This window comes from Telmatherina bonti (genome assembly GCF_933228915.1).
Source record: "Telmatherina bonti genome assembly, chromosome: 3".
NCBI classification, from domain to species: domain Eukaryota; kingdom Metazoa; phylum Chordata; class Actinopteri; order Atheriniformes; family Telmatherinidae; genus Telmatherina; species Telmatherina bonti.
In genome coordinates, this window is record NC_136621.1 from 39,648,167 (window position 1) to 39,672,620 (window position 24,454).

General features: G+C 45.1%; 1 protein-coding gene across 1 annotated transcript in view; it reads right to left on the bottom strand.

Annotated features, from left to right (window-relative positions):
- The window catches only part of myh10 (myosin, heavy chain 10, non-muscle), an 83,112-nt gene that overhangs the window by 54,071 nt on the left and 4,587 nt on the right, over positions 1-24,454 (bottom strand). Inside the window, exons 3-6 of the mRNA XM_079265005.1 lie at positions 15,155-15,311; positions 2,448-2,475; positions 1,356-1,458; positions 324-353 (exon numbers count right to left, since the gene is read on the bottom strand). Coding sequence (XP_079121131.1) covers positions 324-353; positions 1,356-1,458; positions 2,448-2,475; positions 15,155-15,311 — 318 coding nt within the window. The remainder of the gene's footprint in view (positions 1-323; positions 354-1,355; positions 1,459-2,447; positions 2,476-15,154; positions 15,312-24,454) is intronic.

Consider the following 24,454-nt stretch of genomic DNA (forward strand, 5'->3'; position numbering starts at 1 on the left):
AACATACAAACACAGCATGCACATGGTGACATTTCATAAAACCAGCAAAAAAAAGGTTCATCTGACACAAAAATATTAAAATATGATCGTCATGCCACTTTTAAAATTTACTTACAACTGCATTTTGTGCCTGACAGGAAAAGACAGAAGATACTAATGAGGTTTCCAGACATTTAATCTGTTCAATGAAATCAGTGACGATCAATTCAAAAGCAAACAAATTCTATGAGCTCAAATTACAGAGAAATTGATTTTGTTTGTAAAAGAAATTGTTAGTCTGGCATGCATATGAACATAATGTTTGAGAAAGCATGGAAACTTGCCTGTATTTTCACTGGTTTGGGTGATTCTGGCTGTTTTTGTTTTAAACAGATAAAAAATGAAAACTGTTAGATTGAGCACAAAAATGTCAATAATGTGGCATAAAGACCGGACATGTCGGCCGTCTTCTATCATGAAAAGGGCAGAAATCAAATCTACAGATAAATTCTGCAAGTTAGAAAATACAAGTCTGATAAAACCTCAAACAAGTCTGAAAAAACCAGGTCTGATGACGTACAAATGTTACAAGTCAGAAAACACAAATTAACTTTACAAGTCAGAAAATAAAAGACTGATTACAAACTAAATTTTACTCGGCTGAAAATACAAGTTTGGCGAGATGATTAAAATTTGAATAAAATTTTTTATAAGTCTGATAAGTGTAAACTTAAAAAGTCAGAAAATACAAGTCTGAAAAAACTTTTAAAGTTTACGGCAGATCATCACGTAAATTCTCAAGTCTGACAACACACGTCTGAAAATACAAGTACATTTAATAAGTTTAAAAACAAATCAGAAAAAAGGTTTGAAATTTGACTAGACAGAAAAAAGTTTGAAAACACAATTAAACTTTACAAGTCAGCCAATACAAATCTGAAAACAAGTCTGAAAATACAAGTTTACGTTATACAAGTACAAAAAGCCTCTAGAGCCACTCAGATGTCACTAAATCTTAAGCAGTGGCGTGAAGAGGACAGCTACGATTCTCTGTGAACTTGCAGAATTAATACACACTTGCAGGCTTGAGTTGTGTCTGAACTTGTTACAGTTTCTAACATAAAGATACAAGTTACAAAACTTATGTCCCTTTTTTATCTCCATACAAAGTCGTTGCATCTATTTATAACATGTCGGCTCATTTATCTTTTCCAAATCAAAGTTAATAAAACATCTAGTCCAAAATAACTAGCTATTCTTTTCAGTTAATAAATCAACGTAACACCTAATTTCGTCTGTCTCAAGCCGGTTTTGTTAAGCAAGAGAAAAATCCCAATAAAAAGATGGATAATGAGCAGCTTTGACTGCAAACTTACAGGAATGTTGTGGTCTTTCCTCCCTTTGTGGGAGGAAGCAACGTGGGCCAGGTACTGGATGACCTTTTTTGTGTTTTCCGTCTTACCAGCTCCTGATTCGCCTCTGCAGGACATGAAAAAAGGACAAATAAGAAACATAAACCTCTTTATTTCAAACTCAAACTATAGTAAAGATGGATATTCTTTCCTCAGTGCAACTCCAGGTTCACATATGTGGTTTCCATCATGGATAAAATGCTTTCCAAACGCCTTGAAGCAGAAACTTTGGGCCAGCAGTTTGACAGATTATATCTGTGGTTTTACACCAAGTGTAAATCTGCATGCACCAGATACTGTTTCTGCTTCTGGATTGCACCAGAGTGACATGGCTGAATATAAAGTGGTGACGTTCCTGGCTATGAACAGGGTGTAATCATGAGGGATTGCATCAACGTCCCCGTCCTTGCACCGTGGGGTGTTACATTCCTCAGATCCGCCACTCAGACAGGGAGGGGCGGCTGGAGAGGCTCATACTTTGAATTTAAGAGTAAAGGACTTATTTGATTCTACTGATGTTAAATTGAGGATAAATCTTTAGTAGATTTTTTTTAAACCAGTGAAATCTGGCTTAAAACCTGAAGCTATCATTTCTGCATATTTTATTTGAGTAGAAAGTGGAATAAATCTTTATTAAGTAGCCAAATCAAAGGTTTCGTGCTTCTCCAGATGGTAATTTTCAGAAGGAGTGAAATATTTTGTCCTCTGATCCAGCGTGACACGAGGAGCGCTTGCTGATAGCGTAGCATTTCTCAGGCTACATTCCTGTCATCTGTAGACGCTCGGCGCTGATGTGACGGGCGTCTCGCAGAAATGCCAGACATTTCTGACTCCTCTCAAGCGGTGGAAGTCTGGTCTGTGTCACTTGCTTTTATAAAAAAGTAAAGATAACACAAGGACCTTGAGGGAACTACTTCCCTTTCACTGCCCAGGCTCATCGCACAATTAATTCAGTCTCATTCAAATAAAACAAAGAGATAAATAAATAAAATACTCTGCAGTGTGAAATATTCCAACATTAATGTGTTAATAAAGTTATTTAGTTTGTGTACTCACGTGCAGAGAATGGATTGGTCCTCTCGATCTGTGGAAAACAAGACAAGAAAGAAGAGAAAAACTCATTTAGATGTTAATAAATGAAATATACAAATAATAAAACAGGTTTATTGGTAAAACAGGAGGCAGGTGGGGTGTTTCCTCTGAATGGAAAATGTTTTTACTTCTCTAAACATCAGAGAACAAAACGACTGAAAGTCTGGATTTATTTCTGACAAATATCACGCAGAATAACCAGATTCTGCTCTGCACACGGGTCCGTGTGTGTTTGGTCATTGGATTTTCCGTTTAGAAGTGGGAACGAAATAAAAAATAAAATAAAAAATGAGCTGTTAAAGGGAAAAAGGTCTGTGTACATTCAGGCAATCCAAGCGCTCGTTATCAGTTTTTTCCATTTTTGTTTTGTGCACAAAATCTGAAAACAGATGACCGTCCATTTTCTAAATTTTTGTTTTGGATTCTGAAACAAAAATTTAAAAAAAAAAAAAAAAAGGCTGTTTTTTAAATTTTTCATATTTCGTTTTAAATGAAAAAACCAACTGCCTGAATGTACACTGACCGAATATCTGTTAAGGCAGGTCAATCTGTACAGTTCCTTCCATGGACCCCCATCCGAACTGCTCCGTAAAAATAAATCATTTCCGTTTTTCACAGACGCGACAGCGTGTCGGGAAAATAAAATCCCTGCTGTGAAGCAGGATGATCCACCAGCTGCAGACATCCTGTGCCGACGGCCTGCAGGTTTGAGATGTTTCCCTGCTGCAGACATCCTGTGCCGACGGCCTGCAGGTTTGAGATGTTTCCGTGCTGCAGACATCCTGTGCCGACGGCCTGCAGGTTTGAGATGTTTCCCTGCTGCAACGCATCAATGGGTCTTTAGGAGGCTTGTGCAGAACGTAAGCAGCTGGAGAACACTTTGTTTTCAAGCAGGTTGCAGCAGGACTACCTCTAAAACCTGCAGGATCCAAGAGGACAGGAGCTGATGGAGAAGATTAACGTCAGAAACGGGGAAATCGATAGAGGAGAATACAAACTCCTGACAAAGATGAGATTTCATTTTCTCCTTTTTCAGCTTTTTGTGTTGACGTCTAACGTAAACGCAGCTGAACGCCTCGCCGCCGTCAGCGCCGCTGTGGGAGCTCAAACCCGAGTCGCCGGACGGACTCGGCCATGAACATATAAAATAACTCTGCTGCTGTCGTTCTGGCTGCGGTGAAGGTCGGCAGAAGCACCGACTGCACTGCTTCGGGGTAAGATGATGAACGGTGTCGGATGGAGGACACAGCTGGATGACTCATCAAGGACAACACAGATTTCCTGGTTTGGAAAAGAAGCATCCTGGTCTGAAACACAAATCCACTAAAAAGCAAGCTGATACTTCATCATCATCATCAGGTCTACAGAGAGATGCATTCAAATAAAATCCTTTTGTTTTCTCTTCTTGTCTCTTACTTCGACATAAACAACTCGACTCGGAAAGTAGTGCTGCCTTATCAGAGCGGGAGCAGACACAGTGGAAAGATACATCTGGTCCATCCACCTCTGGCGACCGCACACAGCTGATTGTCTGTCAGCGACCATCAGAGCCACGTTAGTTTCAGTAACGTTACGGCGGTCACAAGAACTTTCTGCTCTGGATTCACCTTGAAATGTCGACGTCACGTCACATGACTAAAGCAGAAAGACAGAAAAGATCCTCCCGGGTGGAATTTTATTAGCATAAAGTAAAGACTGGAACAACGTTCTGGATACTACCATCCAGAATGGGAACGACATTCAGGATACTACCATCCAGAACAGGAACAACGTTCTGGATACTACCATCCAGAACAGGAACGACATTCAGGATACTACCATCCAGAACAGGAACGACATTCAGGATACTATCATCCAGAACAGGAACGACATTCAGGATACTATCATCCAGAACAGGAACGACATTCAGGATACTACCATCCAGAACAGGAACGACATTCAGGATACTACCATCCAGAACAGGAACGACATTCTGGATACTACCATCCAGAACAGGAACAACGTTCTGGATACTACCATCCAGAACAGGAACAACGTTCTGGATACTACCATCCAGAACAGGAACAACGTTCTGGATACCACCATCCAGAACAGGAACAACGTTCTGGATACTACCATCCAGAACAGGAACAACATTCAGGATACTACCATCCAGAACAGGAACAACATTCAGGATACTACCATCCAGAACAGGAACGACATTCAGGATACTATCATCCAGAACAGGAACGACATTCTGGATACTACCATCCAGAACAGGAACAACGTTCTGGATACTACCATCCAGAACAGGAACAACGTTCTGGATACCACCATCCAGAACAGGAACAACGTTCTGGATACTACCATCCAGAACAGGAACAACGTTCTGGATACCACCATCCAGAACAGGAACAACGTTCTGGATACTACCATCCAGAACAGGAACAACATTCTGGATACTACCATCCAGAACAGGAACAACATTCTGGATACTACCATCCAGAACAGGAACAACATTCTGGATACCACCATCCAGAACAGGAACAACGTTCTGGATACCACCATCCAGAACAGGAACAACGTTCTGGATACTACCATCCAGAACAGGAACAGCATTCTGGATACTACCATCCAGAACAGGAACACCATTCTCAATACTACCATCCAGAACAGGAACGGCATTCAGGATACTACCATCCAGAACAGGAACAGCATTCTGGATACTACCATCCAGAACAGGAACACCATTCTCAATACTACCATCCAGAACAGGAACAACATTCTGGACACTACCATCCAGAACAGGAACAGCATCCTGGATACTACCATCCAGAACAGGAACAGCATTCTGGATACTACCATCCAGAACAGGAACACCATTCTCAATACTACCATCCAGAACAGGAACAACATTCAGGATACTACCATCCAGAACAGGAACAACATTCAGGATACTACCATCCAGAACAGGAACAACATTCAGGATACTACCATCCAGAACAGGAACACCATTCTCAATACTACCATCCAGAACAGGAACAACATTCAGGAAACTACCATCCAGAACAGGAACAACATTCAGGATACTACCATCCAGAACAGGAACAAGATCTTGGGAGTTTTATGGCCAAGTGTTACTCATCCATTTTATTTTTTAACACGCTGTGCAGTCTACGGATGAAGGATGGAGATAAGCCTTGCTACAATCCTGTATATTTACATGCCAAATGATGCAGGAAGCGTGACACCTGCAGTGGCACATGTGTGGCATGACCCCGTGATCTCCCATGGAAACTGTGCATCTGGAATCCCTGACCAGCAGGAAGAAACTGGGTGGGAACCACAAACCAGTCAGTCAACGCTTTTGGCTCTATAAACCTTACTCCACCTTCTAAACACACTAAATATGTCACAGCTCCAACTTAAAATCCTGAAAAGCAGCATTTTCACTGTTAATTGTTGAAACCTTGATGGAGGCAGCAGGTAACTTTTACCACATGCAACATAATCTCTCGTCAGAATCGATCAAACTAAAACTTCTGGTGGTCATTTTACGATTAGCAATGAGTCAAATTGAGCCACAAAGCACAGAGAAACTGAATTACTGCTAATTCTCAGTTTCCTTTCTGGTATGAAAAGCTAACTCATAAGCTGCATGTGATTCCTGATTAGTTCAACACCTCCGTGTGGCTTCATTTTCCAACCCAGTAAAGCATTAGAGATGAGCTGCCATTTCTTACTTGTTTGTGCCTTTTGCACATCAGACTTATTTTATACAAAATATCTAAAAACTGAGCATAAACATAAATATTTTACATTTATTGCCATGTCTGTACTCGACACTTCAGTGGCATTGCAGTGCCGTTAGGAAATATTTTGGTGTTCCAGGCATTTTCACTTAATTTCACTTCCATATTGTGAAGCGACGGCTTTACCCATTTATCTTTTATTTATTTATTGTATCTTTTAGGAGGCATTTTATTACTAATACTAATCGGGAGGTGGTTGATGGAAAAGCTAATGACAGACTAAGCTAGCCAGCCTATAGAAAACCAGCTAAACTTTAGAGATTTAAAATCGGTTTAAAAGTCATGAAAAGTGATGACAGCAATTTCTTTTAGCATCACACCGATAATTACATGAAGAACATGTATGTTACACCACTACCAAGTAGCCATCATATGAGCCAGGAATGACCAGTAACCATGTGTCAAGTCCATCATGGGCTTTCTACAGTCGAGCTGTTCAATGCTGGTCCTTAGTGGGCTGGTGTCCTGCAGGTTTTAGATCTTCAGTCCTGGTCCTTGGTGGCTGGTGTCCTGCAGGTTTTAGATCTTCAGTCCTGGTCCTTGGTGGCTGGTGTCCTGCAGGTTTTAGATCTTCAGTGCTGGTTTATGGTGGCTAGTGTCCTGCAGGTTTTAGATCTTCAGTCCTAGTCCTTGGTGGCTAGTGTCCTGCAGGTTTTAGATCTTCAGTCCTGGTCCTTGGTGGGTGGTGTCCAGCAGGTTTTAGATCTTCAGTGCTGGTTTATGGTGGCTGGTGTCCTGCAGGTTTTAGATCTTCAGTGCTGGTCCTTGGTGGCTGGTGTCCTGCAGGTTTTAGATCTTCAGTGCTGGTCCTTGGTGGCTGGTGTCCAGCAGGTTTTAGATCTTCAGTGCTGGTTTATGGTGGCTGGTGTCCTGCAGGTTTTAGATCTTCAGTCCTGGTCCTTGGTGGCTGGTGTCCAGCAGGTTTTAGATCTTCAGTGCTGGTTTATGGTGGCTGGTGTCCAGCAGGTTTTAGATCTTCAGTGCTGGTTTATGGTGGCTGGTGTCCTGCAGGTTTTAGATCTCAGTGCTGGTCCTTGGTGGCTGGTGTCCTGCAGGTTTTAGATCTTCAGTGCTGGTCCTTGGTGGCTGGTGTCCTGCAGGTTTTAGATCTTCAGTGCTGGTCCTTGGTGGCTGGTGTCCTGCAGGTTTTAGATCTTCAGTGCTGGTCCTTGGTGGCTGGTGTCCTGCAGGTTTTAGATCTTCAGTGCTGGTCCTTGGTGGCTGGTGTCCTGCAGGTTTTAGATCTTCAGTGCTGGTTTATGGTGGCTGGTGTCCAGCAGGTTTTAGATCTTCAGTGCTGGTTTATGGTGGCTGGTGTCCAGCAGGTTTTAGATCTTCAGTGTTGGTTTATGGTGGCTGGTGTCTTGCAGGTTTTAGATCTTCAGTCCTGGTCCTTGGTGGTTGGTGCCCTGCAAGTTTTAGATCTTAAGTCCTGGTCCTTGGTGGCTGGTGTCCTGCAGAAGTCTGCAACTTTACAGTCCAAAGAGCCGTTTTTACAGTCTAGTCAAATGAAACTCATTTAGAGCCAGAAATGACCTTTTTAAATAAGACAACATATACATTTTTATGAATATTTAATATATGGAATTTTCAATTGTCAAGCAGCACAATTTTATTTCCAATTTAGATGTTAAAACAAAGAAAAATCTAACTTTTCCAAAAAGAGGATAGAGACATGTTCTTCTATGGAATGTAGATTTTATTTGGAAAAGTAGGTTTTAAAAAACCCATGAAAGGAAAAATAGACATTCATGTAATTATTTTGTGGACAATTTATGTAATTATTCCATTAAAAAAAAAAAAAAGACTGACTCTGATCGATTTACTACAGCAGGGAAAGGTCTAAAACCTGCAGGACTGGGACTGAGGATTCCTGTTTTACAATGTTTTCTGCTCCAACACAGATGATTTACAGAGACTGGTAACCTGAATATAGAGAAACATCTAAAACCTGCAGGACTACAGCCCAGGTTCCCAACCGCCGTTTCAGATACCTCTCTGCTCCAACACATATTATTCCAACAGCTTGTTCTGCACATACTGGGACCAGTCCTGAGTTAAACACTGGATCCTTGGCTCATTAAGTCCAGTTCACTTTGCAACTTGCCCATTGATGTGAGTCAGAGAAAAGATGGAATAAAACCTGATAATCATTCAATAATCGAATCATAGCAGTTGTCATATTCAACGATTGCCCTTATTTTCAACCTAAAAATTATTTCTGTGCAACAAACACGCTGATGTCCCGTCAGCAAACGGCTGGGGAGTCATCGTACAGCACAGACGATGGAAAAAACAGAACATCAGGCAAACTCCGCAAACCTAAAACCGGTCGATCAGCAAACACTTTAACCGGGATCATGATCCAACACAAGATCACACAGAAATATCTCAGATTATCCCTCCAGCAAGGAAAATGCAGAAGGAAAAATGGAGAAGGAAGCTGACAGAATCACACGGAGAAAGGAAATGTGTTTGGGAAAACTGGCAGCAACTTTTATTTTCTAAGGACTTCATGCAAAGTGAAGTTATGAAGATATTGAGGCAGCCTGGACTTAGTGGTTCCAGTTGAGCGGTTTTACAGCTGGAGATGACGGGAAGGAAGAGGACAGGAAACAAGTGAAAAGGAAAATAAAATGTTGGCAGGGAAATACGTCAGAAGGGGGAAAAGAAAAGACAGAAACCGGAGGAATGAATTTCCTTCACGTAGGGATCAACATGATCACACCACTGGGCGGGACACCTGAGGTTGCACACCAGGAGACGGCAACTCCGGTCCTCGAGGGCCGCAGTCCTGCAAGTGTTCATAGTTTCCCTGCTACAACACACCTGACACAGAACTTTGACATCAAACTCTACATCAAACTCTGCTAATTATTCATTTATTTGAGTCAGGCGTGTTGCAGCAGGGAAACCCATGACATCGGCAGGACTGGAGTAGCCCACCCCCGATGCAGACAGTGACATCACATTCCTCCGTCATGTTTGGTGGCACGGCGCTAGCTGCCGTTATGTTGCGACGATGTGCTGTTAACCGTTTCTCATCGAGGATGGCACCAGCGGAGTTTGTATCACCATGGCAACCAAGCGTCTTATTTTCCTCTGCTTGTTCCAGCATCTGTAGCAGGTCCTCAGACGTCCTAAAGTCCATCCTGACGCTTCAGGACTCTCTTCTAGAACCGGATGAACCCAGAGACTCTGTCTTTTCTTCTGCAACATCAGCGTTTTGTTGCCGGTTGATGAGGAATCAAAGACAATTTCTTTTAGAATCTTCAATATTTATTTGCACCTTCGCGTCACGCTTGTTGTGCGTAAACAAAAACGTCACTTCGCCTCCAAATTGTTCACAAATTTGCGTCATTTACTCGTGTCGACCCCGCTGTGTAAAGGCCCCAAAGAGGAACGTTTTCCATGACTTTTCACCTCTAAGGAACCATTTCATCCAAGTTTAATAGACCAGTTTGTCTGAGAGGTTTTAGCTGAAAAGGAGGCAGATTAGAGCTTTGGTTGAAAATGCCATCAAAGTCTTCCAGACCAGACTGCAGCCAAGGTGGAGCAGTGTTTGCCAACACTGTAAGCTGCCCCATTTGCTTTGCTGAGCTTGTTTATTCACATTTATCTGAGTTCTTTAAAAAATTTGCCTCTTTAATTAGTTTTTACAGACCTTAAACCCTCCTGCATTAATGGCTACAGTTACATGATGTTTTTTAATTCGGAATCAACGTATTCTCTTTCGAGTTTACATGAAAATAATAATCCCAAATGAAGGTTTACATGAGACACGTCCTTACTTAACTCCTCTTTAGAGCGGCGGGCTGGGAAGGGCTCTGATTGGACAGAGGCACGTGACGTATGACGTATACTGGAAATAAACTAAGTTGTCTCCCTGCTTCTTGTCTTTTCAGTCGTAACTTGTAAAAACTACATAATAAGTTACAGTTTCACCTCTATTTTTATTATAAATGTGAAGTAGCAGCTCAACACCAGCATACTACTTCACTTTCTGCAGCAACTGAGAAGAAGAAGAAAGATAGACCACCGAACACGGGAGGTAAAACAACGCACGTCATCGGGACAGGACAAGGTAACGAGCATGCTCAGAACGACCGGAGTTAACTTGGAGCGGAACGAAGGTTTACATGACAGAGGAATTAAATAGTTAGGAATTAAAATGTGAATAAACCAGACACTTTATTCCCAATACAAATTTGCATCAGGAATTAAGTGTTTCTCATCAGTTTAAAGCAGAATTAACTTTTATTTGGAATTAAACAGGAATTAAAACTCCCATGTAAACGTACGGAGTGATTTTCACCTCCAGAGTCCGTTCAGTCAGTCGCCATCCAAGTCTTTATAAACGGGACCTGAACACATCTGCTTTGGCTGAACTCAAGTCCAGATGTGTCGAGCTGGATCTGACCTCATTAAACACCAAGCCGAGCTCCAAGAGGGCGGTCTTTCTCCATTTTCTCTGAAACAAAGAGATCCTGTTTCATAAGCTCACCTGGGACACTTACAGGGCTGCTGATGTGCGTCCACTCTGGGAACCCATCATGGCCGATAGATGGACGCTTGTTTAATAGCTGTAATCAATACCAGATGTGCACTGAGCTCCAGAGGTCTCCTGAAACATCCCTTCTGTGTTAGGCAACAGTTCATTTAACCTCCGCTTTGAGCAATAACTGGCTTCACAGTCATGTTACTGGAATTAACAGATTCCCGCAAAGTTTATGGACTCATAAATGTCCCTTAGTGTCCAGATTGATTCAGACCATGCAGAAGCGACACACACTCCCACGGTAGCATTTATTCACCTTCTAAAAACCAACCTGTTCGTCCTAAAAGCGCCTACGATGAGGTAAACGCTAAATTCCTGCATTAAGCGAGTCACGTCACCCTGCATGTTACTGCAGAAATGTTTCATATTAAATATAAAGTCATTCAGATGTTCCAGCTGTAAACAACTGTGTGCAAAATCTGCCCAAAATATCAAGTCTGTAAATGTTTATAAACATCCTGTTTAGCGATGAAAACACAGAACTGCGTGTTGGGAACTTTGTCAGTGTCCTTACACCTCTATCTGATTGGATGGTGACTAAGCAAACGGACCAATAACAGAATGAATCCATCGATCTCAGGCCTCTGCAGAGCTGGAAGAATCCAGGCGTGTTGGAGAAGGGATGCATGTAAGAGTTGCAGGGAAGCAGACCGAGGACCAGACTATGTCTGAGAACGATGGAGCCGACCCGATCGAATATGATTGGTCGGAGTTCCCAGATTCGCCTCAACCATCTCCAGACGGAGTGTTTACATATAATAAGTAACATGCAGGTTTAAGCCAAACAAAATGCTGATGCAGTTTAGTTTTATTCATTTTAACTTTTATTCAACTTGTCTGTCTTTTAGTCTGAAAACAAAAAAAGCCAGATGGCAGCTTGAAATGTGTGTACTGTAGGGGGTTAAAATGTAAAGAAGCAGTAAAAACTGTTCCAGTTCAGCGTTCTGGTCAATCTGGTCTCCATTATGGAAAAGTCTGAGTTGAAAAGCTGCAACTCGGATGACGGTGAAGGACGACAAGGAGATCTCCAGCTTGGGTTGTTCTGCTCACACGCTGCAGGTTTATTTCCCATCGCAGCATTAATAATGCTTTTACAGAAACATTCACAACTACGACAGTCTCGTTTGTCAGACCTTTAAGTAAAAGATCTGATAGTTCCATATATTCCAAATAAATCACTTTGCTCTCAGACTGCAGGTTTACTGGTGGTTCCCAGAGTCTCTCAGAGTCCTATGGGAGGAAAGGCCTTTAGCTATCAGGCTCCTCTCTTATGGAACCAGCTCCCACCGTGGGTTCGGGAGGCAGACTCCCTCCACATCTTTAAGCTGAAAACCTTCCTTTTCCATGATTCTTATAGTTAGGATATGAGCATCTCCTGAGTTGGAGTTTGCATGTACGGGACCCAACTGTCCAGGTTCTGCTCATTGCTCTGATAGTTATGGGTAGTCTAGCCATCAATTACTTATGTAGCAATGGGGATGTTACCTGATGCACTGAGAAGTACCTCACTCTATTTCTCTGATATATTAATGTATAAATATATGCCAGTATTGCCGTCTCTAACTTATTTCTCCTTTTTCCCGCAGGTCTTCCTGAATAAGTGCAGTTGTACATGTTGATCTGTCTTTCCTGTCCTCTCCACCCCAACCAGTCGAGGCAGATGGCTGCCCTCCCTGAGCCGGGTTCTGCTGAGGTTTTCTTCCTGTTAAAGGAGAGTTTTTTCCTTCCCACTGTCGCCTCGTGCAGCTCAGGATGGAGGATTGGATCCAAGTCATGACTCGATGCAATTAGTTGGTTTCTATTATAGGATATGTATGAATTGGCTTGAAATGATGTGTATGTAAAGTGTCCTGAGACAACATTGTTGTGAAGTGGTGCTGTACAAATAAAGTTAAATTTAATTGAAAGTTGTTGCAGCCGGCTCTACCAGGACGTCCTGGCCAGATAAAGTTTCAGCACATCTGATGGAACAGCAGCTGAACAACAAAGAAACAAACCATTTCAAATTAAACACTGCTCAGTGAAGAGAAATAAAAACTACAATAAAAGTTAAATAAAACACACAAAAAAAGTGGGTTTTAAGTAGAGACTGGAAACCAGAGCCGGACTGGGAGGCTGTGGTGTGATGGGGAAGTCTGGCAAACGGGAAGAGGACTTCAGAGTCCCGGCTGGTGTAGAAACATCCTGCTTTGCTTTCAACCAGCAGTTCCTGCTAAACGTTCACCTCATTTGTTTTTCTGAAGATTATGAAGCAGCTACAGACTCTTAGATTTACTTGATTTATTGCTTAGAAATAACAGTTAAAATGCTTTTATTTTGTTTATCCGTTGCTCTGTAGTAAAGCTGCGAGTGACATGTTTACAATAACAACAGTAATGATGACGATATAGTTCACGCAAAAAATCAGAAAACATCGGTATCGGCCGATATCCAAGCTATAGATATCGGATCAGAAGCCTTAAGAAGCTGCTTCCTTACTTTGGTGCTTCGTGCCGAAGCGGCTCAGGTCTACATTGGTTTAACCGGACCTGAAGAGGGAGGACGTAAGAAACACCTTGGAGATCATCGGGCCCCACTATGATCTACAGTTTCACACATTAAACCATTTATCACGCTGGCTCGGGAGGCTGTGGTGGGATGACTGGATGGAAATAAATAAATATCCATCCATCCATCCATCTTGTGCCGCTTATCCGGGGTCGGGTCGCGGGGGCAGCAGCCTAAGCAGGGAAGCCCAGACTTCCCTCTCCCCAGCCACATTTGCCAACTCTGCGGGGGGGATCCCGAGGCGTTCCCAGGCCAGCCGAGAGATATAATCCCTCCAGCGTGTCCTGGGTCTTCCCCGGGGTCTCCTCCCAGAGGGACGTGCCTGGAACACCTCACCAGGGAGGTCCAGGAGGCATCCTGACCAGATGCCTGAGCCACCTCAACTGGTTCCTCTCCATGCGGAGGAGCAGCGGCTCTACTCTGTTCTCCTCCCGGATGACCGAGCTCCTCACCTTATCTCTAAGGGAGAGCCCGGCCACCCTGCGGAGGAAACTCATTTCAGCCGCCTGTATACAAGATTTCCTTCATGACCCACAGCTCATGACCATAGGTGAGGGTAAGAACGTAGATCAACTGGTAAATCGAGAGCGTCGCCTTCTGGCTCAGCTCCTTCTTCACCACGACAGACCGGTGCAGAGTCCGCATTACTGCAGACGCCGCACCGATCCGTCTGTCGATCTCACGCTCCATCCTTCCCTCACTCGTGAACAAGACCCCGAGATATTTAAACTCCTCCACTTGAGGCAGGACCTGACTCCCGACCCGGAGAGGGCAATCCACCCTATTCTGGCTGAGTAGATAGATAGAAGATAATAAATAAATAAATAAAAGAAAATTAAAAACAATAAACAAGCTTCTGTACGCTTGTAAAATGTACTTCATGATCAGATTTGTACATGAAAGTGATAAACAAACCAACAACTGACCAAAATAATCCATTTCTTTACCGCTTCTGTTTTTTATCAGTTTTCAGCTGTGAGGTTAAAAACGACGCCATGCTGGGAATTCCATCCACATGTCCGACTCCCCCGAGGTGAGCAGGAGGCTTTCCGGTGCCTTTACAGCCAGTTTGGACACAAAGGAGAATCATCTACACGGATGGAAACGGCGTCACATTGACCGAGATGTTGAAGTGCTCGAGGCCGCCGCTGGAAGCAGCTGGCCTCTGTTAATCTCTAACCTACAAACCTCCTTTCCAACCACAACTCTTCATGCTGATACGGGCTGGCTTGCGTCCACACACACACACACACACACACACACACACACGTATGACCATTTATACCACAGCTTACGTACACGTACAACAGCAAAGATGTTACAGAATCAGAGCTTCGTAAACTTCCTGCTGTGCAGCAACACGAGCAAAACAAAGCCTGAAGAACCAGCGACACTGTCCAGTTCGTCACCACCCCCACTGGTCAGCCCAGCAAATCGCACAAAGGATCTATTGTGGAGCACAATGGGGTCACCCTCTCTGTTCTTGCTGGTCTGATCCCAGTCCGCCTGGAAGTTTGCCAGCTGAAAGATCCTCCAAGACGTCGCTCGGCCTGATTTCGCTCCTAAAAGCTGATGAAACGACCAAAGCAAACAGACGGCACGTAAAAATGACGAGTTCCAGGTTGGTTTGCAGCAGATTTACTGGTCAGTAAACGTCCACAGTAAAGTCAGAGATCCCAGCAAGCAACACTGACATTTACTGACATTTTACCCTGCATTAAAGCGACATTCTCAGCGTGGTGGAGCGAGATAAGCCAGCGGAGACGCACGCTTACCTTGCAGCATGCATCTGTACGCAGACTCGGAGATGGCGTATATGTGGGGGGGCATTTCGTGCCTCTTCTTGCCCCTGTACATCTCAATGATGTTCTCTGAGTAGATGGGCAGGTTTTTGTAGGGGTTGATGACCACACAGAAGAGACCGGAGTATGTCTGCAAAGAAAAACAGTCAAACAGCGGCGATGATGTCACGTGTAAACAAGAGTCAATATTCATCATATATTGATTAATTTACAGTAAATGACAGTGACTGAGCATGAAGGTTGCCAGGTTCCTTTTAGTGCAGCGCAAAAGCAACAAAAGCAGAAAGGAGGGAAAGCGTGGATTACCAGGATGTCCGCGTCCCGTCCTGGAGATCTACCGTCCTGCATCCCCTCTCCAACACACCTGAAGCATCAGTAAATTTCCTCACCTGCACGTCACCCAGCTCTGTAAGGAGGCCTTCACCTGATCCAGGTGTGTTGGAGAAGAGCTGCATTGATCAGCTGTCAGATACAGGAACTGCAGTCGTTTCCCAGTTCATGTGAGGGATTTATTTATGTCAACAGAGCAGAACGGGACTTCCTCGTTACTTCACTCTGCATCCATTATTATCACACGTCGTCATCAGAAGACAGAAGTAAATAACACAAAGTAGGGCTGGGTGATATGGCCAAAGATAAAATCTCTCATTTTTTAAAAATCTGATTTTAATCAATTTTTTCCCCTTCCTGTAAAGAAAATAATAATAAATCACAAATGTCAAAAATTGTTCTTTTTCAAAAATGCTTTTATTGCAGTCTGCCTAGAAGTTTACCTGAATTTAAAGTACAGCGAAACAAGCTGCTAAACAAGTGATGCAGGCGCTGCCTGGGGAATGAGGTACAGAAGAGGAATGAGGTACAGAAGGGGAATGAGGTACAGAAGGGGAGTGAGGTACAGAAGGGGAGTGAGGTACAGAAGGGGAATGAGGTGCAGAAGGGGAATGAGGTGCAGAAGGGGAGTGAGGTGCAGAAGGGGAATGAGGTACAGAAGGGGAATGGGGTACAGAAGAGGAATGAGGTGCAGAAAGGGAATGAGGTACAGAAGGGGAGTGAGGTACAGAAGGGGAGTGAGGTACAGAAGGGGAGTGAGGTGCAGAAGGGGAATGAGGTGCAGAAGGGGAGTGAGGTGCAGAAGGGGAGTGAGGTGCAGAAGGGGAATGAGGTACAGAAGGGGAGTGAGGTACAGAAGGGGAATGAGGTGCAGAAGGGGAATGAGGTGCAGAAGGGGAATGGGGTACAGAAGGGGAGTGAGATGCAGAAGGGGAGTGAGATGCAGAAGGGGAGTGAGAGACAGAAGGGCAGTGAGGTACAGAAGGGGAGTGAGGTACAGAAGGGGAATGAGGTACAGAAGGGGAGTGAGGTACAGAAGGGGAGTGAGATGCAGAAGGGGAGTGAGATGCAGAAGGGGAGTGAGATGCAGAAGGGGAGTGAGGTGCAGAAGGGGAGTGAGGTACAGAAGGGGAGTGAGGTACAGAAGGGGAATGAGGTACAGAAGGGGAATGAGGTACAGAAGGGGAATGAGGTACAGAAGGGGAGTGAGGTGCAGAAGGGGAGTGAGATGCAGAAGGGGAGTGAGATGCAGAAGGGGAGTGAGGTGCAGAAGGGGAGTGAGGTGCAGAAGGGGAATGAGGTGCAGAAGGGGAATGAGGTACAGAAGGGGAATGGGGTACAGAAGAGGAATGAGGTGCAGAAAGGGAATGAGGTACAGAAGGGGAGTGAGGTACAGAAGGGGAGTGAGGTGCAGAAGGGGAGTGAGGTGCAGAAGGGGAGTGAGATGCAGAAGGGGAATGAGGTGCAGAAGGGGAGTGAGGTGCAGAAGGGGAGTGAGGTGCAGAAGGGGAGTGAGGTACAGAAGGGGAGTGAGGTACAGAAGGGGAATGAGGTACAGAAGGGGAATGGGGTACAGAAGGGGAATGAGGTGCAGAAGGGGAATGAGGTGCAGAAGGGGAATGGGGTACAGAAGGGGAGTGAGATGCAGAAGGGGAGTGAGGTACAGAAGGGCAATGAGGTACAGAAGGGGAGTGAGGTACAGAAGGGGAATGAGGTACAGAAGGGGAGTGAGGTACAGAAGGGGAGTGAGGTACAGAAGGGGAGTGAGATGCAGAAGGGGAGTGAGATGCAGAAGGGGAGTGAGGTGCAGAAGGGGAATGAGGTGCAGAAGGGGAATGAGGTACAGAAGGGGAGTGAGGTACAGAAGGGGAATGAGGTACAGAAGGGGAATGAGGTACAGAAGGGGAGTGAGGTACAGAAGGGGAATGAGATGCAGAAGGGGAGTGAGATGCAGAAGGGGAGTGAGGTGCAGAAGGGGAGTGAGGTGCAGAAGGGGAGTGAGGTGCAGAAGGGGAATGAGGTGCAGAAGGGGAGTGAGATGCAGAAGGGGAATGAGGTGCAGAAGGGGAATGAGGTACAGAAGGGGAGTGAGGTACAGAAGGGGAATGAGGTACAAAGGGGAATGGGGTACAAAGGGGAATGGGGTACAAAGGGGAATGGGGTACAGAAGGGGAATGAGGTACAGAAGGGGAATGAGGTGCAGAAGGGGAATGAGGTGCAGAAGGGGAATGAGGTGCAGAAGGGGAATGGGGTACAGAAGGGGAATGAGGTGCAGAAGGGCAATGAGGTACAGAAGGGCAATGAGGTACAGAAGGGGAGTGAGGTACAGAAGGGGAATGAGGTACAGAAGGGGAATGGGGTACAGAAGAGGAATGAGATGCAGAAGGGGAATGGGGTACAGAAGAGGAATGAGGTACAGAAGGGGAATGAGGTACAGAAGGGGAGTGAGGTACAGAAGGGGAATGAGGTGCAGAAGGGGAATGAGATGCAGAAGGGGAGTGAGATGCAGAAGGGGAGTGAGATGCAGAAGGGGAGTGAGGTGCAGAAGGGGAATGAGGTGCAGAAGGGGAATGAGGTGCAGAAGGGGAGTGAGGTGCAGAAGGGGAGTGAGGTGCAGAAGGGGAGTGAGGTGCAGAAGGGGAATGAGGTACAGAAGGGGAATGAGGTACAGAAGGGGAATGAGATGCAGAAGGGGAGTGAGGTGCAGAAGAGGAATGAGGTGCAGAAGAGGAATGAGGTGCAGAAGGGGAGTGAGATGCAGAAGGGGAATGAGGTGCAGAAGGGGAATGAGGTGCAGAAGGGGAATGAGGTGCAGAAGGGGAATGAGGTGCAGAAGGGGAGTGAGGTGCAGAAGGGGAGTGAGGTGCAGAAGGGGAATGAGGTGCAGAAGGGGAATGAGGTACAGAAGGGGAATGAGGTACAGAAGGGGAATGAGGTACAGAAGGGGAGTGAGGTGCAGAAGAGGAATGAGGTGCAGAAGGGGAGTGAGATGCAGAAGGGGAGTGAGGTGCAGAAGGGGAATGAGGTGCAGAAGGGGAATGAGGTGCAGAAGGGGAATGAGGTGCAGAAGGGGAATGAGGTGCAGAAGGGGAATGAGGTACAGAAGGGGAATGAGGTGCAGAAGGGGAATGAGGTACAGAAGGGGAGTGAGATGCAGAAGAGGAATGAGGTGCAGAAGGAGAATGAGGTACAGAAGGGGAATGAGGTGCAGAAGGGGAGTGAGATGCAGAAGGGGAATGAGGTACAGAAGGGCAATGAGGTACAGAAGGGGAGTGAGGTACAGAAGGGGAATGAGGTACAGAAGGGGAATGAGGTACAGAAGGGGAATGAGGTACAGAAGGGGAATGAGGTACAGAAGGGGAGTGAGGTACAGAAGGGGAGTGAGGTGCAGAAGGGGAATGAGATGCAGAAGGGGAGTGAGGTGCAGAAGGGGAGTGAGGTGCAGAAGGGGAGTGAGGTACAGAAGGGGAGTGAGATGCAGAAGGGGAGTGAGGTACAGAAGGGGAGTGAGGTACAGAAGGGGAATGAGGTACAGAAGGGGAATGAGGTGCAGAAGGGGAATGAGGTACAGAAGGGGAATGAGGTGCAGAAGGGGAATGAGGTGCAGAAGGGGAATGAGGTACAGAAGGGGAGTGAGATGCAGAAGGGGAATGAGATGCAGAAGGGGAATGAGGTACAGAAAGGGAATGAGGTGCAGAAGGGGAATGAGGTGCAGAAGAGGGATGAGGTACAGAAGGGGAATGAGGTGCAGAAGGGGAATGAGGTGCAGAAGGGGAATGAGGTGCAGAAGGGGAATGAGGTGCAGAAGGGGAATGAGGTACAGAAGGGGAATGAGGTACAGAAGGGGAATGAGGTACAGAAGGGGAATGAGGTACAGAAGGGGAATGAAGTACAGAAGGGGAATGAAGTACAGAAGGGGAATGAGGTGCAGAAGGAGAATGAGGTACAGAAGGGGAATGAGGTACAGAAGGGGAATGAGGTACAGAAGGGGAATGAAGTACAGAAGGGGAATGAGGTGCAGAAGGGGAATGAGGTGCAGAAGGGGAATGAGGTGCAGAAGGGGAATGAGGTACAGAAGGGGAATGAAGTACAGAAGGGGAATGAGGTGCAGAAGGGGAATGAGGTACAGAAGGGGAATGAGGTGCAGAAGGGGAATGAGGTGCAGAAGGGGAATGAGGTGCAGAAGGGGAATGAGGTGCAGAAGGGGAATGAGGTGCAGAAGGGGAATGAGGTGCAGAAGGGGAATGAGGTGCAGAAGGGGAATGAGGTGCAGAAGGGGAATGAGGTGCAGAAGGGGAATGAGGTACAGAAGGGGAATGAAGTACAGAAGGGGAATGAAGTACAGAAAGGGAATGAGGTGCAGAAGGGGAATGAGATGCAGAAGGGGAATGAGTGCAGTAAAGACGCAGCCAGACAGGCGGCCAGACGGGCCAGGACAGGGTTAATCCCAGACTCAGCGGCTCGTGGGGGTACGAGGTACAGCACAAACACCAGATTAATTTCAGAGGATAATTTGTGAGCATGAATATCTAAAGTTAATCAGGATTAAATCCAGGATTATTACAGACAACAAGTGTGTTGCGTTATATGATCAGCGGTTCCTTTAGGCGTCTGTTTCACCTTCCTGGCTGCCGTGCTTGGCCGGGCCGTGAGGTCACATTCCGTAATTATGTTTTCTGTTCCCGCCAGTGGGCTTGGGGGGTCCGGGGCCTGCTAACCCAGTTGTTGGACTGGAAAAATCTTGGCTCAACCAAAACATGCTGCAGGTGCAGTGAGGACTGTATGTGCAAGGGACTAACAGGGATGCACTTTCCAAAAACACAAGTCTGGTCATTAAAACATACTAAATATTTTACACAACGGATTCATTTCATCATGAATTATTTATTTACAAACAGCAGAAAGTTAATGCAGGACATGATCAACATTAAAAGTGTGGATACTGACAATAAGACCTCAGTAAAGGTGGTCGTATCCTGCAGCTGTCCATACGTATGGAGGCTGGGGGTAACGTCACCAGATGGCCAACAGCCCCCCCTCCCCGCCTCCGCTCTGTAATCTGGACACACTGATTCGTTCTTCTTCCACCTGCTTTGATGAACTGATGAACGCAGTATTACTGCCGGGACAAACGTGTAAAACCTCGGCCGATTACAGCATTACGGACGCCACGTTGGGTTTCAGTCACATGACAAGGCCGCCATGAGGATGAAGGTAGACCTGGGTCTAAACTACAGTGATGACATCAACACCAGGTGATCCGCCGGCTCTACAGGCAACCAGACAACTTCCTGCGGCGTCTTTCCGTCCGACATTCTGTAGCGTCACACGTCAATTATCTGCAGCCGCATCCAGACCACCAGGACCTGATCCGCCAGGACCTGATCCGCCAGGACCTGATCCATCCAGACCACCAGGACCTGATCCGCCAGGACCTGATCCATCCAGACCGCCAGGACCTGATCCGCCAGGACCTGATCCATCCAGACCACCAGGACCTGATCCGCCAGGACCTGATCCACCCAGATCACTAGGGCCTGATCCATCCAGACCACTAGGACCGGATCCACCCAGACCACTAGGACCTGATCCATCCAGACCACTAGGACCTGATCCATCCAGACCACTAGGACCGGATCCACCCAGACCACTAGGACCTGATCCACCCAAACCACTAGGGCCTGATCCATCCAGACCACTAGGACCGGATCCACCCAGACCACTAGGACCTGATCCATCCAGACCACTAGGACCTGATCCATCCAGACCACTAGGACCGGATCCACCCAGACCACTAGGACCTGATCCACCCAAACCACTAGGACCTGATCCATCCAGACCACTAGGACCTGATCCATCCAGACCACTAGGACCTGATCCATCCAGACCACTAGGACCTGATCACCTCCATGTTTTCTTGCCTATGGTAGAGAGTGAAACCAGTTTTTTTAAAAGGTACTATTTATTTGAGAAGTGCAGTGTGAACACAGTCTCGTTCCGGAATAATGCTACTACAGAGCAGCTCAGACATCCTTTAGGCACCAAGTCAGCCTAAACTCAGACGATCCTTAAAAGACAGACAGAAAAACATAAAATGCTTCAGAACAGACCACGTTGACATCTAAATAAAACCTCCTTAAAATCCTTGTTCCCTAATTTCACACTTAGGAACTGGAAAAGATAAGAATCTAATAAAGCCACATAAAAACTACATAGTTGAACCAGAACAAAAGCCACGTCTGTGACCCTTCAGAGCAGAAATAACCACGCAGGAGCTGACATGAATTAGCTGTAAATGAACCAATACGCCTCCTCACAGTAAAACTGAAGAAGAAGAAAAAGAATTCAGTTACTTAAGAGGACAGATGTTGCTTATCAGTGAGCACAAAGAGCTCTGTGACAGCGGTTTGATGACCGTGTGACTCAGCACTGGCCTCCATGTGCGCTCAGACATGTGGCTTTCCTTCCTCGCTTCTCTGCTTTCTTTAAACTTAACACATAAACGGTATCTGACGACCGAACCAACGTTCTGTTCCAACAGAATCATCAGTTAACTGTCAGGACGGCTTTTCCAGCCGCTGCACCTTCCTCCTCATCATGATAAGCTGCACGTCTGGGCTATTCCAGGAATGCATTCAGTGCATCGTAATCACAGGGAAATATCTGCAGATTATAGGAAACATTAAAGGAAACAAGTTTCTGTCTCATAAATTCAGACAATCTGATGAAACGCTGATGAGATGAAGGACGGCATTTCAGTGGAGCAGACCAGGTTAGGTTTTACCTGCGTCTTCTTAAAATAACGTTGCGATACCCTTTTTTTTTTCTAGATAGCGACATCCGGGGTTTAGGCATCTGCCGATACAGAGTACCGAACCGAATTTATTCTAGACTCTGATGTATAATATTGTTGGAATCATCCAACGACCCTGCATGGATTAAACTATAAAATATATAAATATTTCTTGTAGTTTAACCATATAAAATACAGAAATGAAGCTAACTTGCTAACACAACTAATAACATAATAATAATAACATAACTAATGCTAAATGTTAGCACAACAGTGGCTGCGCAGCCGTTTCTTCCCTGACCAACGCCAAACTATCGCCACGAATGATCGCGTAAATTCCTGCGTGCGTGGAGGACTTCAACGGGAAAAAAGAGATTCTGTTTCCATAGTAATGGGCGGCATTTAGACAGGAATACTCACCGATCCTCTTTGGTATGGTTGGTGAGTATTTCTAATGCTAGCATCTAGGTTTATACGATTCAGAGGCTACAATCTGATTAGTAAACAATTACAAGGATTTTTATGCATCTTTTATCCTCCAATGAGGGTTTTTTTCTAACCAAACAAATTTATGTTCACTTTCTTTTATTTATGTGGAACCACAAATAAGACCAACACATATCAAACAGATTGATCGAACCTAAATCTTCGGGAAAAATGTGTCAGCAACAGCTAAAGGAGACGGTTGTTCCTAAAGGGGCTGCTGCCACATGTTCGTAGTTTTACTATCAGATGTTATTTTGGTGTTAAACAGCTTCCATACGCAGGAAGTCTCGTCCAGGTCTCGTCTGTTCTCATGTCTATAAAAACCAGCATGTTTCCAAACGCTGCCTTCAGACCCAACGTGGAAATTTCACACTTAGTAACTTTAGCTGCAAGTAGGGCGGCTCGATTATGACAAGAACTATAATCACGATTATTTTACCTGAAATTGAGATCTCGATTATTTAACACAATTATCCAGTATTTTTAAACAACACTGCGCGTCGTGGTGTTCTAGCCTCCGTGTTGTGCATTATAACCGTCTAATGCACGGTTCCGAGTTGTTTAATACCCTTATACCATGGTCCCACACAGTAAACATTTTATAACAAATTTGAATTTCTTTTTTACAACACTTGCTAAACATGCTGAAGTATACGAACTATTTCATGTAGTTTTTATCCCAAACAACCACCGTCAGGCTACAGCGCGTTTTTTCACCTGTTAAAAGATTAACGCGTTGCTATGGTAACGCCCCGTAACGGAGGGATATTACAGTGTTTAACTGGCCGAACTATGTATAGGAAAATAATGCAGCCAGTTGTCACTGACAATGGTATAAAGTATGTTTAGGTGAACTTCCACAATCTACTGCAGTTATTCTACATTGACCTGCAGCCGGAGCCGACTGAGACTGGCCGCCTGGGAGTGCTTTAGGACGGGAGAGGCTCCCGCTGCTCCTTCCTTACAGTAACTGTAGAACAATATGTGCCTTCAAGTCAGTCGCCAAAACACCAGAAAAGTCTCTAATAACTCCAGTAAAAGCTGCTAGATTTGTCGTTTTTAACAAAAAAAGTCTCCAGATTTAGCAAGAAAGTCTCCAAGTTGGCAACAGTGAATGAAAGCAAAGCGGCTGTGGGAGGAGTTTACAGCACAGCGCTGCAACGCCAGAGACGCTCGATTAGCAGCTGAAGACAGCAGGAGAGGAAACTGCAGAGAGAGAAATAATCACACCCTTTTATTTTTATCATCGTTGGAAACCCAGATTGTACTGAGATTAAAATCTGATTAATCGCCCAGACCTAGCTGCAAGGCTAGCTGCTAGCTTCCTGCTAGCCCTGCTGTTTACCGTTTCCCAACTTTTAGCTTCCTGCTACACTTTACAGCTACGTTTCTGTCATCTACATATGAAAAATAATCGTAGTGGAATATTTACGAAACAACTGTTGAATCGATTAAACGGTGAATCAGCCGAACTCAAACATATTTTAACGTCAACATGCATGTATGTGCTGATACAGCGTGTCATCCTCTTCGCCACAGATAACTGCTGCATGTGTTGCATCATGCAGACAAATGTCACTCCATCATGTCTGAATGACAAAAACATAGAAAACGTACATATTTACTGTACAAGACGTCTTTCTGGAATCATTATTACACTAAAT